This window comes from Bos taurus, chromosome 9 (genome assembly GCF_002263795.3).
Source record: "Bos taurus isolate L1 Dominette 01449 registration number 42190680 breed Hereford chromosome 9, ARS-UCD2.0, whole genome shotgun sequence".
NCBI classification, from domain to species: domain Eukaryota; kingdom Metazoa; phylum Chordata; class Mammalia; order Artiodactyla; family Bovidae; genus Bos; species Bos taurus.
The window spans coordinates 65,497,438-65,514,466 of NC_037336.1; the positions used below are offsets into that span (position 1 = coordinate 65,497,438).

At 40.8% G+C, this 17,029-nt stretch overlaps 1 protein-coding gene across 1 annotated transcript in view; it reads right to left on the reverse strand.

The window, feature by feature from the left end:
* Nucleotides 1-17,029, reverse strand: part of CYB5R4 (cytochrome b5 reductase 4) — a 117,053-nt gene that overhangs the window by 70,921 nt on the left and 29,103 nt on the right. The window contains exons 3-4 of the mRNA NM_001038159.1: nucleotides 13,493-13,593; nucleotides 4,872-4,953 (exon numbers count right to left, since the gene is read on the reverse strand). Of these exons, the coding sequence (NP_001033248.1) occupies nucleotides 4,872-4,953; nucleotides 13,493-13,593 (183 nt within the window). The remainder of the gene's footprint in view (nucleotides 1-4,871; nucleotides 4,954-13,492; nucleotides 13,594-17,029) is intronic.

A 17,029-nucleotide genomic window follows, 5' to 3' on the forward strand; every position in this document is an offset into this window, starting at 1 on the left:
TGAAATGTCCTATATATATCAATAGGTCTAACTAGTCTATTGTATCATTTAAAGTTTGTGTTTCCTTGTTAATTTTCTGTTTAGTTGACCTATCCATAGGTGTGAGTGGGGTATTAAAGTCTCCCACTATTATTGTTCTATTGTTATTTCCCCTTTCATACTTGTTAGCATTTGTCTTACATATTGTGGTGCTCCTATGTTGGGTCCATATATATTTATAATTATTATATCTTCTTCCTGGATTGATCCTTTGATCATTATGTAGTGTCCATCTTTGTTTCTTTTCACAGCCTTTGTTTTAAAGTCTATTTTATCTGATATGAGTACTGCTCCTCCTGCTTTCTTTTGGTCTCTATTTGTGTGGAATATCTTTTTCCGGTCCTTCACTTTCAGTCTGTATGTGTCCCTTGTTTTGAGGTGGGTCTCTTGTAGACAACATATATAGGGGTCTTGTTTTTGTATCCATTCAGCCAGTCTTTGTCTTTTGTTTGGGGCATTCAACCCATTTACATTTAAGGTAATTATTGATAAGTATCATCCTGTTGTCATTTACTTTATTGTTTTAGGTTTGAGTTTATACTCCCCTTTTGTGTTTCCTGTCTAGAGAATATCCTTTAGCATTTGTTGGAGAGCTGGTTTGGTGGTGCTGAATTCTCTCAGCTTTTGCTTATCTGTAAAGGTTTTGATTTCTCCTTCATATTTGAATGAGATCCTTGCTGGGTACAGTAATCTGGGCTGTAGGTATTTTCTTTCATCACTTTAAGTATGTTCTGCCATTTCCTCCTGGCCTGAAGAGTTTCTACTGAAAGATCAGCTGTTATCCTTATGGGAATCCCCTTGTGTGTTATTTGTTGTTTTTCCTTTGTTGCTTTTAATATTTGTTCTTTGTGTTTGATCTTTGTTAACTTGATTAATATGTATCTTGGGGTGTTTTCACCTTGGGTTTGTCCTGTTTGGGACTCTCTGGGTTTCTTGGACTTGGGTGATTATTTCCTTCCCCATTTTACGGAAGTTTTCAACTATTATCTCCTCAAGTATTTTCTCATGGTCTTTCTTTTTGTCTTCTTCTTCTGGGACTCCTATGATTCGGATGTTGGGGCGTTTAACATTGTCCCAGAGGTCTCTGAGATTGTCCTCATTTCTTTTAATTCATTTTTCTTCTTTCCTCTGATTCATTTATTTCTACCATTCTATCTTCTACTTCACTAATCCTATCTTCTGCCTCTGTTATTCTACTATTTGTTCCCTCCAGAGTGTTTTTGATCTCATTTATTGCATTATTCAGGAGAAAGCAATGGCACCCCACTCCAGTACTCTTGCCTGGAGAATCCCGTGGATGGAGGAGCCTGGTGGGCTGCAGTCCATGGGGTCGCTAAGAGTCGGACACGACTGAGCGACTTCACTTTCACTTTTCACTTTCATGCATTGGAGAAGGAAATGGCAACCCACTCCAGTGTTCTGGCCTGGAGAATCCCAGGGACGGGGGAGCCTGGTGGGCTGCCGTCTATGGGGTCACACAGAGTCGGGCACGACTGAAGCGATTTAGCAGCAGCAGCATTGCATTATTCATTATGTATTGACTCTTTTTTAATTTCTTCTAGGTCTTTGTTAAACCTTTCTTGCATCTTCTCAATCCTTGTCTCCAGGCTATTTACCTGTGATTCCATTTTGTTTTCAAGATTTTGGATCATTTTCGCTATTATTATTCGGAATTCTTTATCAGGTAGGTTCACTATCTCTTCCTCTTTTGTTTGGTTTGGTGGGCATTTATCCTGTTCCTTACCTGCTGGGTATTCCTCTGTCTCTTCATCTTGTTTATATTGCTGTTTGGGGTGGCCTCTGTATTCTGGCAGTTTGTGGAGTTCTCTTTATTGTGGAGTTTCCTAGCTGTGGGTGGGGTTGTACAGGTGGCTTGTCAAGTTTTCCTGGTTAGGGAATCTTGTGTCGGTGTTCTGGTGGGTGGAGCTGGATTTCTTCTCTCTGGAGTGCAATGAAGCGTCCAGTAATGAGTTATGAGATGTAAATGGGTTTGGAGTGACTTTGGGCAGCCTGTATATTGAAGCTCAGGGCTATGTTCCTGTGTTGCTGGAGAATTTGCATGGTATGTCTTGCTCTGGAACTTGTTGGCCCTTGGGTGGTGCTTGTAGGTATGGAAGCATTTGATGAGCTCCTGTCAATTAATGTTCCCTGGAGTCAGGGGTTCTCTGGTCTTCTCAGGATTTGGACTTAAGCCTCCTGCTTCTGGTTTTCAGTCTTATTTTTACAGTAGCCTCAGGACTTCCCCATCTCCTTTCAAAGACAATGGGCTGCTTTTCTGAGTGCCTGCTGTCTTCTGCTGGCATTCCAAAATTGTTTTGTGGAATTTCCTCAGCGTTCAAATGTTCTTTTGATGAATTTGTGGGGGAGAAAGTGCTCTCCCTGTCCTATTCCTCCACCATCTTAGGACCGCCTCCTTGGAATGAGGAGTTGATTCTTATGGATAAGCTCAAAAGTGGTTTCCTGAGATGGAACCTACTCCCAGTGCAGATGCCTCTAACGTTGTTGAAATGACAACAAAGGATTTAGAACATTACATAAACTCAGTTGATAAAGTAGCAGCAGCAGTATTTGAGAGGACTGACTTCCCTGGTGGCTCAGATGGTAAAGCGTCTGTCTACATTGTGGGAGACCCAGGTTCAATCCCTGAGTCAGGAAGATCCCCTGGAGAAGGAAATGGCAATCCACTCCAGTACTATTGCCTGGAAAATCCCATGGACAGAGGAGCTTGGTAGGCTACAGTCCATGGGGTCGCAAAGAGTTGGACACGACTGAGCAACTTCACTAGTGACTTCTCTAGTGACTGATTTTGAAAGATGTTCTACTGTGGGTAAAATGCTATCAAATAGGTCTATATAATACAGAAAAATCATTCATGAAAGGAAGACTCAATCAATGTGGCAAATTCCTTTGTGGTCTTATCTTAAGAAACTCCACAGCTGACCCCAACTCTAGGAACCAACCACCACCCTGATAAGTCAGCAGTCATCAATATCAAGGCCAGACACTCCACCAGCAAAAAGATTACAACTTGCTGAAGGTTCAGATGATGGCTGCTTTTTTTTTCAGTAATAAAGCTGAAGGGAAAGAGCAAATTAGCCAAGATGGCATGGTCAGGCTCTCTCGTCCCATGGCCTCTCACTCTTGCCCTACGATTTGTAAATGATTATGTAATAGCTGAGATCACTTTTAGCACTGCCCATGAGGTGCTCCCTTGGTCATGGGCTACCTTGTGTGGTACGCCTGTATGAGTTTCACCATGAAAACCCTGGCTGATGCAGCACTGAGGCTACACTGGAATGACATCATGATTATGTTATTCAAGGTTATGTTATGGTTCTGTTATGGCTACATTATGGTTATGTTGTGGCTGCTGCTATGGCTGCTGCATCAGCCAGGAGAGAGGTTGTGTTATGGCTGCTGTTCCAGCCAGGAGAGAATAAATGTGTCTGTACTTCTTATAGCTCCTCGAATCTCCTTCCAGCCTTGTAGCTTCTGCCTTGCCTACCCTGGGTTCAGCAAACAGTCAAACAGTATGAACAGAAGACAACTGGCATCACGAACAGGATGAGCAATACAAAAGTGTTTTTCAATTAAGGTATGCACATTGTTTTTGTAGACATACTGCTATTGCACACTTAATAGACTATAGTAGAGGGCAAATATAACTTTTATATGCACTGGGAAACCAAAAAATTCATGTGACTTCCTTTACTGTGGTATCTGCTTTATTGTGGAGGTCGGAAACTGAACTTGCAATACTTCTCAAGTCTGCCTATGTACGTGTAATGCTTATTTGTTTTGTAGTAGTATTAGTAGAAAGAAAAAAGCCTTTTTGAGTATCTGTTACAATGTTATCATGCTGATTTACTCATATGAATTATTAGCCCTATCAATCTTTGCATAGATTAAAAAAAAAACTCGAGGCTCAGTGATAAAAAGAGCCATCTTTATGGCACCATTAACAGGCCATGGAACAAGGGTTCAAATCTAGGTAGGTTGACACAGCCAATGGAGGCCTCCATCAATAAAGCCTGGAAATACAAAACTCACTTAACTACATAAATAGTAGCAGAGTCAGGTCAAACAAGCCAATTTACTCCTACTTTGGATGTCAAAATCAAGAGTTGTTCAAAATAAATGACTCCATTCCATCTACAGTAAAGGACTTACACAAAGTGCTTCTGCTACTCTTACTGCATGTTGAAACCTTTGCAAAGGCACTTCTTTGCAAAAGAAGCTTAGGAGTAAAGAGATGCTCTCCAACATCATGCTGATTGCAGAGTGGCAGTTGTCAAGGTAAAGGCAAGAAATGGGTTTTTTTAAAAAAGTACTTTAAAATCAGAATATAGGTTGTCTATGATAAATAGTCAAGGAATGGGAGATAAAGATGGGAAGGAAAATTTCACTGTATAACTTTTTATATTTTCTGATTTTTGAGTCACGGGAATACAGTTACATATTCAAACAATTACACTCTAGGAAACTAGTCTAAAAGTCAACTCTAATCAAGTGTTCAAGCTACTGTATGTAACGAGACTGGTTACATAGTCTTGTAACAAAAGACTAACAAAACCCGAGTAAACAAAGTCCTTTCACTTCAATTATGTTTATTCCCCACACTATGAAAGTTCTCTCAAAACAGTCAAATTTTTCAGGTAAAGTCACTGTTTCATTCTAAATAACTTAAGAAAAACCTTTATAGTGGCTGGACTAGGAGGCCAGTGAAATGAGAATGATTTAGTCATTTATTTAAATCTATTTGCTGAAATCCCTCTAAAAGATAGTCCACCTGTGTCGAACACCAATGCCAGTTTATCCCTGGATCCACGTACCTTTAGGAAGAGCAGGTTTCATGGCCATCCTGCCCACCAGGCATTCTTTCAGCATGGATTCATAGTTGACCCAACGATGAACCTGGCATGGGAGAAAAGTAATATAAAAGCAACATGACTCCAACTCCATGAGATGCTACCATTTTTTTTCTGATCAAAACTAGACATTCTTACACTGCTCTGAAAAACTAAAAAGCAGATTCAATTAGCCAACAAGGGAGGGACAGAATGAGAGCATATGCAGGGATGGTTTAGAAAAATGTTCTCCAAGTGTCATCCGTAGACCTCTGGAGAATCCCGATGCCCAGATACCCATAAGGTCTTGACTAGTGTCAATACTGCGTTGGTTACAATGTTCATTTGGGTTTTTCCATAATGTCTTATGGGAAAACCTGAATGAACTTTTTGGCCAATTCAGTAACACTAAGATGTTATTTACCTTTTTCACTGTGTTAACATCTGCAACAGTTTTTGAAAAAGCAATGTGGGTAAAACCGCATCTTAGCATATAGCAAGGCAGTGGCCTCAACCATGATATTCTTTACCACCACAGACTCATGGGGGTGGAGGGAATTGGTTTCATTTGAGAATATCCTTCCTGAGGTAGGAAAAAAAAACGTTCTTAAACCTGAACCCTTGGTTTCAGGACTTTATTTATACGCTGTGTGACAAATGGGAAGTTCTCAAAAACACTTATGCTGCTAAGTAAGATGGTTTCCCTGAGGAAAAACATTTAGGCAATTGTTTGATTTGCATATCAAACTGTTTTTTCTTGAAAGGATGTTTATACGTAAAAGAAAATGCATGACTTATAAACTAGTTACTCGGACTTGGGTATCTAATAGACATTTTCTTCAAAATGAACAGAGTGAAACTGTCATCTCAAGGAAAACAACTAACAGTATTTGTTGCCAGACTTAAAAATGGGAATTAAATTTAAACAATCTTTCTGGAGGACATATTCTCAATATACACTAAAAATCTTAAAATATGCAACTCTTCTATTTAGTAATTCTGGAATTTACCTGGGAAAATATTTACATATACAGAAATATCCAGGCACCAGGACACTCATCATAGCACTATTTATATTAGCAAAATATTGGGAACAACCTAAAAGACCAATTGTAAAAGATCATAACAGAAAATCATAATATATTATTCAATAAATGCTATATAATAATTAAAATAATCAGGTCAAATAATACCGTCATCAGAATCTTTATGTACGTTTCCTGAATATATAAATTTACACTAAAATAGAAAATATGTAAAAATTATATATGTAATTATAAATGGGCAATCACTAATAGAAATTTAAATTTTATTTACCAAATATTTATAGAGTATCCAGTTATGTGTAAAGTACCATCTCTGGGGCTATGTAGAATTTTAACAGATAGATGAAGGAAAAAGATATTCAAAGAGGCAAAGGTACAGGATTTGTCAAAGCTAGCGATTCGCTCAAAGCACTTCAGTTTGCTCAAAGCAAGGTCCATGTTGAGAATATTTACCTTGATACATTACTTTTAGGCCCTCAAAAGCCAGACTAATGACCTTAAATGTATTATACTGTGTGAAATGGACTATCTCCTGCCACATTAATAAACAAGGATGAAACAGCCATCAGAGACTTCAGGCCTTCAAATGTGCATTTCTGAGCCTGGAGGGCCCCCAAAAGAGAGAACAATGCCTGCAATGAAGCAGCTGTTAGCTGAGGAACTTAAGGCTGTCACAGTCATCAGCCGTTACATCCCTCCCATGTAAGCCAGTGAGCCCAGGTTCAGTTCAGTTCAGTTCAGTCCCTCAGTCGTGTCTGACCCTTTGCGACTCCATGAACTGCAGCACACCAGGCCTCGCTGTCCAGCAGCAAACCCGGAGTTCACTCAAACTCACGTCCAGCGAGTTGGTGATGCCATCCAGCCATCTCATCTGCTGTCGTCCCCTTCTCCTCTTGTCCCCAATCCCTCTCAGCATCAGAGTCTTTTTCAATGAGTCAACTCTTCGCATAAGGTGGCCAAAGTATTGGAGTTTCAGCTTTAGCATCATTCCTTCCAAAGAAATCCCAGGGCTGATCTCCTTCAGAATGGACTGATTGGATCTCCTTGCAGTCCAAGGGACTCTCAAGAGTCTTCTTCAACACCACAGTTCAACATAATCAATTCTTCAGCACTCAGCTTTCTTCACAGTCCAACTCTCACATCCATACATGACCACTGGAAAAACCATAGCCTTGACTAGACGGACATTTGTTGGCAAAGTAATGTCTCTGCTTTTCAATATCCTATCTAGGTTGGTCATAACTTTCCTTCCAAGGAGTAAGCATCTTTTAATTTTATGGCTGCAATCGCCATCTACAGTGATTTTGGAGCCCCCCAAAATAAAGTCTGCCACTGTTTCCACTGTTTCCCATCTATTTCCCATGAAGTGATGGGACCAGATGCCATGATCTTCGTTTTCTGAAGGTTGAGCTTTAAGCCAACTTTTTCACTCTCCACTTTCACCTTCATCAAGAGGCTTTTTAGTTCCTCTTCACTTTCTGCCACAAGGTGGTGTCATCTGCATATCTGAGGTTATTGATATTTCTCCCGGCAATCTTGATTCCAGCCTGTGCTTCTTCCAGCCCAGCGTTTCTCATGATGTACTCTGTTGCTGCTGCTGCTAAGTCACTTCAGTCATGTCTGACTCTGTGTGACCCCATAGACGGCAGCCCACCAGGCTCCACCGTCCCTGGGATTCTCCAGGCAAGAACACTGGAGTGGGTTGCCATTTCCTTCTCCAATGTAGGAAAGTGAAAAGTGAAAGTGAAATCTCTCAGTCATGTCCGACTCCTAGCAACCCCATAGAATGCAGCCCACCAGGCTCCTCTGTCCATTGGATTTTCCAGGCAAGAGTACTGGAGTGGGGTGCCATTGCCTTCTCCGATGATGTACTTTACATTAAGTTAAATAAGCAGGGTCACAATATACAGCCTTGACGTACTCCTTTTCCTTTTTGGAACCAGTCTGTGTTCCATGTCCAGTTCTAACTGTTGCTTCCTGACCTGCATACAGGTTTCTCAAGAGGCAGGTCAGGTGGTCTGGTATTTCCATCTCTTTCAGAATTTTCCACAGTTTCTTGTGATCCACACAGTCAAAGGCTTTGGCATAGTCAATAAAGCAGAAATAGATGTTTTTCTGGAACTCTCTTGCTTTTTCCATGATCCAGCAGATGTTGGCAATTTGATCTCTGGTTCCTCTGCCCTTTCTAAAACCAGCTTGAACATCTGGAAGTTCATGGTTCACGTACTGCTGAAGCCTGGCTTGAAGAATTTTGAGCATTACTTTCCCAGCGTGTGAGATGAGTGCAATTGTGTGGTAGTTTGAGCATTCTTTGGCATTTCCTTTCTTTGGGATTGGAATGAAAACTGACCTTTTCCAGTTCTGTGGCCACTGTTGAGTTTTCCAAATTTGCTGGTGTATTGAGTGCAGCAATTTCACACCATCATCTTTCAGGATTTGGAATAGTTCAACTGGAATTCTATCACCTCCACTAGCTTTGTTCATAGTGATGATTTCTAAGGCCCACTTGACTTCACATTCCAGGATGTCTGGCTCTAGGTGAGTGATCACACCATCGTGATTATCTTGGTCGTGAAAATCTTTTTGTACAGTTCTTCTGTGTATTCTTGCCACCTTTTCTTAATATCTTCTTCTTCTGTTAGGTCCATACCATTTCTGTCCTTTATCGAGCCCATCTTTGCATGAAATGTTCCCTTGGTATCTCTAATTTTCTTGAAGAGATCTCTAGTTTTTCCCATTCTGTTGTTTTCCTCTATTTCTTTGCATTGATCACTGAGGAAGGTTTTCTTATCTCTCCTTGCTATTCTTTGGAACTCTGCATTCAGATGCTTTATGTTTCCTTTATGTTTTGCTTTTCACTTTTCTTCTTTTCACAGCTATTTGTAAGGCCTCCTCAGACAGCCATTTTGGTTTTTTGCATTTCTTTTCCATGGGGATGGTCTTGATCCTTGTCTCCTGTACAATGTCATGAACCTCCATCTCAGGCACTCTATCTATCAGATCTAGTCCCTTAAATCTATTTCTCACTTTCACTGTATAATCATAAGGGATTTGATTTAGGTCATACCTGAATGGTCTAGTGGTTGTCCCTACTTTCTTCAATTTTAGTCTGACTTTGGCAATAAGGAGTTCATGATCTGAGCCACAGTCAGATCCCGGTCTTGTTTTTGCTGACTGTATAGAGCTTCTCCATCTTTGGCTGCGAAGAATATAATCAATCTGATTTCGGTGTTGACCATATGGTGATGTCCATGTGTAGAGTCTTCTCTTGTGTTGTTGGAAGAGGGTGTTTGCTATGACCTGTGCGTTCTCTCGGCAAAACTCTATTAGCCTTTGCCCTGCTTCATTTCATATTCCAAGGCCAAATTTGCCTGTTACTCCAGGTGTTTCTTGACTTCCTACTTTTGCATTCCAGTCCCCCATAATGAAAAGGACATCTTTTTCGGGTGTTAGTTCTAAAAGGGAATTAAAAAAGGAGAATACTTGCTATCGGGCTACAGCCACTCTCTACAGATGAGGGATAGGGGATGTAAAAACAGATGGGTGCAGGATGCTGGCCCTAGATAGCTAAGAAACACTTCACTGAAGGAAATTATTTCAGTAAGCCCTGAAGCTAGTATCTTCCATGTTGCTCAGTTGTGTCCAGCTCTTTGTGACCCCATGGACTGCAGCACGCCAGGACTCCCTGTTCTTCACTATCTCCTGGAGCTTGCTCAAACTCATGTCCATCGAGTCGGTGATGCCATCCAATCATCTCATCCTCTGTCATTCCCATCTCCTCCTGCCCTCAATCTTTCCCAGCATCAGAGTCTTTTCCAATGAGTCAGTGCTTTGCATTAGGTGGCCAAAGTACTGAAGCTTCATCCTCAGCATCAGTCCTTCCAGTGAATATTCAGGATTGATGGGTTTGATCTCCTTGCCGTCCAAGGGACTCTCAAGAGTCTTCTCTAATACCACAGTTCAAAAGCATCAATTCTTTGGCTTTCAGCCTTCTTTATAGTTCAACTGTCACATCCATACATGATTACAGGGACCTTTGTCAGCAAAGTAATGTCTCTGCTTTTTAATACACTGTCTAGGTTGGTCACAGCTTGTCCATGGAACAAGTGTCTTTTAATTTTGTGTCTGCATTCACCATCTGCAGTGATTTTGGAGTCCAAGGAAATAAAGTCTGTCATTGTCCCATGTATAGAAGAGTGTTAAATTTCTTAGTTTGAGATATCTGGCTTTCCTTAATTAACAATAATCTTTCATGTTCAGACTATCTGCCCCCTTTGCTGCACACTTCTATAAAATCTGACTCCTTCCCTGCCTCCTTGCAGCTACTTGAGATGCTGCCTCCAGGAATGAAGTCCTAAGAACTCTCACTTTTCAGGTTGTGACTATTTTTCAGTCAACAACTGCCAATGGTGAGCCTCCGAGAGCTGCAGAGCAAGGTTCTAAGACAACTGTCTCTGAGAATACTACTTTAGTTGTCATGTTATCTAAATGGTGCTGAAGGTAAAGGTATCAGGGCAGTATTAAAATACTCGGGTGAGAGAGGGTGGTGATGACCTGACTAGAGGCAGTGGGGAAAGAGAAAAGGTGCAATATTTAAAGACAGAATCACAGAATTTTACCAGAAATTGGATACTGGGACACCTTTGTTACCAAGAATGTTGCCCCAGAATCATAACCCTGCCTATCCCTCATGTGGAAACTAACTACCCTTATCTGAGTTTCTGGCCCAATTAGAAAAGGACGAAGCTGCTCCTAAAGAACTTTCTAAAGAATCAGTTAGAACCAATGAGGCCCAAATGGCAAAAGACCTGCTGACCTCCAGTGGACTGAGCCCTCTTTATACATTCACTGTAATACATTAGCATGCTAAGGGACACATCCCCCAGTGCCACAACAGCTGACAATTGCCATGACATCAACCAGAAGAACCCAAAAAAACAAGTGAAAAGGAGTGTTGCCTCATTCTGGATCCAAACCACACCCCTGTCTCAGAAAAGTCATTAATATTCCTCCCACTCTTTATCAAATTCCCTCCATTTTACCTCAACCTTCTATATATATGGTGTCTCAGCCTGAGCAGGGTCAAGAAATTGATCCGCGAACTAGTTCTTGCTTCTCCATCCTTTGATCACTGAATAAAGCTTGTGCTGTTGCAGTCTCAACACTGGTTTTGTCATTGGTTGTATGAATCTGAGCAAAAAAAGAACCTCCCTGGTTGAGACAAGGGGTCTCGGCCTAGGCTAACACTCGGGCACAAGTCCAGGTGACCGATTTGGTAACACAACGAGAGAGGGCAAAGACTACTCAAGTGGTTTCAAGTTCTCATTTCCAGAAACAGGAAACAGAGGAGGGAAAAAGGGAAGAAGAATATGAGTTGATGTTATCTGAGGGTGCGCTAAGCTCAAGTATCAACAGGTTATCACACTGCCCATCCAACAACTGGAGATACTAAACAAGTAATCAGGAATGAGAAAAAAAACTAGACAGAAGTCTGACAGTAAAGAGATTACTTAACATTCTTTGTACAACTCAAATACTAAATATTAAAGATACAAGAAGTTTCACTATCATTTCTAAAATATAAAGTTTCCTTCTGTGAGGAAAAGTCATAAATAAGGGGAATGCAGCAATCTGGTAACTAGTGTGGACAAAGAATGCAGCCTGCCATTTTAATAAACAAGGATCTTGTAGCCATAAAGCGATCAACCACAACAGCTGCCTGCTATCGTGCCCTAAGGAGAATTCAGGCTTCTCTGGTGGCTCAGTTGGTAAAGAATCCATGTGAAGTACAGGAGACCTGGGTTGGAAGATCCCCTGGAGAAGGAGATGGCAGCCCAGTCCAGCTCTGCCTGGGGAATGCCATGGACAGAGGAGCCCAGTGGGCTACAGTCCATAGGAGCAACAAGAGAGTTGGACATGACTTAGTGACTAAACCATCACCACCCACCAAGGAGAATTCAGGACGGAGAAAAAGAGGATACTGGCTCTAGAGAGTTAAGGTGACATCAAAGGAGTAATTGATCTTCCTATACATAGAAAAACACTAAAATCATTAACTTGAGAGGTTTTCTTCTTGTGATTAGTAATAATCTTTTGATATTCAATTGATGTTTTTTTCCCCAGCAAAAATTCCTATAAATCCTGGTTTCTCCCTTATCTCTTTGGGAACACCTTCTCAAAGCTATCTGACAGGCTGCTTCTGGACTATAGTTCTCAATAATGCCCCGAGTGCATTTTTTTTTTTTTTTTTGTCAACAAAAGGATTGTAGAACTTGCTAAAGAACTTAACAATATAGTAGTTCTTATGATTTCCCCCCAACAAGCTTAAATAAGGTCCTTACAATCACATGACACTAAGAAATATAAACAGGACTAGATGTTACTGGAAATTCATCTATGGCAGAGTACATTCAGCCATCAAGAGGTTACAGGAGCCAACTAAAAACTGTCTCTTGCCATCTGCCTCTACAAAGATGAAGTCACCAGCCACTGCAGCCACTGACCTTCAACATACCCTGAAAGGAATTCAGGGCACAGATCAAGAATGAGACACTCTGTGTTCCGGTAAAAACTGGCAAAAAGGGCCTTCACAGAGTTAGACGTTTTCAGGAGAAGATTTTATGAGCCTAAATTCTTACATCTTCTCACACTTAGGAAGCATTAAAATCACTAAGAGTGACATCTGCTCTTTGTGACTAACAGCAAGCCTCTGACGAAATATGAGCTTGACTACATGTACCCCACTTCACTAAAAACATATGACCTCTCCCGCAACCCCACTGGAGCAGTTTCTCAGAGCTCTCTGAAATGCTGTCTCCCAGACTACAGCTCTCATTTTGCCACCAATAAAACTTAATCACAATTCTCACACTGTTTTGTTTGTTTTTTCCAGTTGACGCACAGGAGAGATGAAAATCTGGTAGATAAATTTTCCTGGCAAATGTTCCCAAACAGTTTTCTATTTCACTTGCATTGCTAGCAGATAACCAATACCAACCAAATTACAATGGGAATTTACCTTAAATTAGCAATAAGAGCCTCCCAAGGAGAATCCTAGTATCACTGATAAGCAAAAATGACTTTTTTCCAAGCCAGTAAAAACATTAATAGCAAATGATATTTGGCTATTTAAGCAGGTGCGTGTAAGTACATTAAAATACAAAACAAATTGTATTTCTGGTAGCCTGGTAAAAAAATAAATCTCCAAATGGATGAGAACATAAAAGGAACAGAAATTAAATTTCATTTGTTCAGAAGACAACTCTAAAAATAACTCAACTGGTTCAGGTATCTCAACTGGTAAAGTCCAGTACTACAACATGGTTATTAATCATCACTAAAATACAAAATAAAGCATTTGTCAGATGAAGGCAAATTTCTATTCCTAATTCATAGGCAAATTAAATGAGCAGTTGCTATTTATGAGCATCTTCCCACACTTCAAAATTCAAGCCAACACATCTGAAATTTATGCCACTATTTTCTTTCTATCACTGCCACACTACTGAACCTAAGAGTGTGGTCCCAACTAGGATAGAATGATCACTTTCAACACCTTACCTGATCAAAAAGGTCAGTGCCATCTGATCCTGCTGCTCTCATAAGTTCATCTTCTCCGCCAGGATGATACTCCATATATGGGCTGACATTATAAACAAAGCCTACATCAAATAAGGAGAAATAATACCCTAAATGAACTTCTTAAAAACTGTACAAAGTAGATGTACAAAGTAGATGTTTTAATAAATTTTTCCAAATACCTCCCACTTAACAAACCGTTACTCAGAAGTATTAAGGATATAAAGGGTCTGAGGTTTCACCATACTTGCAGGCTAACAAGTTAGGCTACTGGTTTCATGGGTCCTGACAGAAAACACGAGACTCCTAGGTTAGAGACAAAGGATAGCTGAGTACTTACATCAGCAGCAGTAACTAGAAAATTCGGCACCTATGTAAGTTTCCCAAGCCCCAGTTCCCACAGAGCTTTGTGAAGAGGGCCGGATAAGCAGCTGTACACTCAATGTGCTGCATGATGGAAAAGGAACCTTGAGCATAGGAAGCCCCGAACCTTTTATAAGGGGCAGTAAATACACCTGCCCTTTGTTCTGGAGGCAGACATGATCTCTGTTTATACTGAACAGTAAACAAATCTCTCCTTTCTTTGCTCTAGAAGGAAACATTACCTGTACCACTGAAGGATGATCACCATGCAAAAATTTCTGAAAAGGGGGCTAGAACAAGACAGAGTCAGTGCCTCGGCTTGCAAGATGTGCAAAAGACCTATAAGAGAACTGCCTCCCAACACACACAAAAAATCATGCAACACTGAATTTAATATTTTAAAAGTTCTCTCTCTTCCCATCCCTCTCCCCCAACCTCTCTCTCTCATATTATCACATTATCCTCTATTGCCCTGGCAGGAGAATCTGATGAAAAAGAATGGAGCTGTCATCCATAAATCGATCATCTCAGAAAAGGATGAAAGATGGGGACTGGGTCACTGAGGCACACTCTGTGAAAGCAAGCAGTTCTTTTCTGCACTTGTTCAAGGAATCAAGATTACTGTTTAAATCTTAGGAATTATTTCATCTTCCCAAAATACTTATTTCATCTGTTCATATATTTAACTATATTTTTGTTAGGAAACCATTGACAGAAACATTCCTGCCATGGCCAGGCAAGATAATAACCGCTTGAATGTTATCTCACAACATGGAACCCAGAACTGACAAAACTGCTGCCAGCTGGAAGAATTCAGGAGAGAGCATAAGGGGTAAGGAGACACCCGCCTGCCAACCTTCCAGAAACCCTTGCAATGGAAACCATCTTGACTGAGAGATGCAATCACAGGCACAAGTAAGATGATTGGCCAGAGACAAGCTGGAAAACTAACCTTATTATTATAAAACCTGAGACTGTGAGCCACATGGCAGAGCAGTCCTCCTGGGTTCTCTCACCCTGCTCTCTCCCGCCCAGGTTCCCCTTTCCAATGACGTCTTTTGCTCTGTCAGTGCATGTGTCTCCTTGGACGATTCATTCCCAGTGTTAGACAAGAGTCCACTCCTGGACCCTGGAAGGAGTCCACCTTCTGGTACATTTTTATCTTTTAAGAAGGAAGAATAGAAGTAACAAATAGAGGAGAAGAGCTCACTGAATAGCCTTCCCAAGGAAGTGAACTTCTTTTAATCCTTTATTTGAAAACTAGATAGTAGACAAACCTAGCCTTTCAAGACACCTCAAGAGTGCAAGGAGAACAACTGGTTTTCTTATTTCCAGGACTAATCCTTCTTTATGTAATGACTTCCATGAATTTAAATAAACTCAGATAATTTAAGATGTTCATCCTATATAATCACCTTTGAAGGGAAGTAGTTAAATTTCAAACCCAAGAAGGGTACTGCAGTTTCCCCACCAATTTAATTTTGGAAAATAATCAGCCAGTCTGAATTGCTTTATAAAATTACTTAAAGGAAATTTAGGCAACAAAAAGAGGTAAATTCACAAAATCTCCCTTTCAGCAGTCCTCCAAATAAGTCAGGAAAATGGGGGTGGGGGAAAACTGGTAGAGCACCCTCCTCTCTCCTTCCCCATAAACCTTTCCCAGCCAATTTAGAAGGAATTTTTGCTATTGTTTAATGCTCCGAAGTCCCACAGACCACAGATGTCTGAAGTAATGATTCAGTTCAGTTCAGTTCAGTCGCTCAGTCATGTCTGACTCTTTGCAACCCCATGAATTGCAGCACACCAGGCCTCCCTGTCCATCACCAACTCCCGGAGTTCACTCAGACTCACATCCATCAAGTCAGTGATGCCATCCAGCCATCTCATCCTCTGTCATCCCCTTCTCCTCCTGCCCCCAATCCCTCCCAGCATCAGAGTCTTTTCCAATGAGTCAACTCTTCTCATGAGGTGGCCAAAGTACTGGAGTTTCAGCTTCAGCATCATTCCTTCCAAAGAAATCCCAGGGCTGACCTCTTTCAGAATGGACTGGTTGGATCTCCTTGCAGTCCAAGGAAGTAATGATTAGAATCAGAGTTATTCCCAATAGGTTTTTAAAGACAGAGAATGCATTCCAAACATTCAGAGTTCTAGTGTTTCTCAGGAACATGAAATCTATAACACACGATCATCTAATCTTCTGATGGAAATCCATGTGTTTCAGCAACAGCAGAGAGATGACCAGGCAGTTTAACAGCTATCCCTGATCAGCACAGAGAGCCTTATATCTCCCACATGTGTTCTTGACTGCCTCCCAGTTCTTTAGATCGACCCTCATCCTCTCATAATCTACCCTCCTTTTTGATGGACTCCAGACCTGAAGAACTTCTCACCCCCTTCAAATGGACAAAACTAGGAATGCTTATAAAATCCCTCACTGTGTGGAATTAAAGCCCAAGAAATGTTAGATCCAACCACATTTGGCAGTATTAGTAATTTGCTAATTATGAGACTTTCAAACCTGTCCTAAAATGCATCTCCCCTGGTTCAGAGACTCTCTTCCCTCTTTTTCTTCTTCCCTCTTATCTCTTTCCATTTTTTTTTTTCCAAAGCATTTCCTACCAACTAAAACTTGGACCCCTGACTGTGGCAGAAGAAAACAGTCACAAAGAACCTAGCTTTATGCTTTTCCTTCATGCTTTACTGTATTCTATTTACACCATGGGCTTCCCAGATGGCTCAGCGATAAAGAATCTGCCTGCCACTGCAGGCAGTGCAAAAGACTTGGATTCAATCCCTGGGTCAGGAAGAGCCCCTGGAGGAGTAAATGGCAACCCACTCCAGTATTCTTGTCTGAAAAATCCCATGGACAGAAGAGCCAAGCAGGCTATAGTCCATAGGGTTGCCAAGAGTCAGACACGACTTAGCAACTAAACAATAACAAATCTGCACCCTGCATGACTTTTAAATAGCACTTTCTAAAGCGCAAGATTTGTCTCCCATGAGTTCTTACCACTTGACTTTTAGAATTTTGCAACTTTCTAAATTTTAAAATGACATAATGTCTTTCTAAAGCTCTATTTTTTTGTTCAGGTGTGGCAGATTTACACAGCTGACTGCCCTCTAACTATAAATGAATAGTATTTATGGACCCCAAGA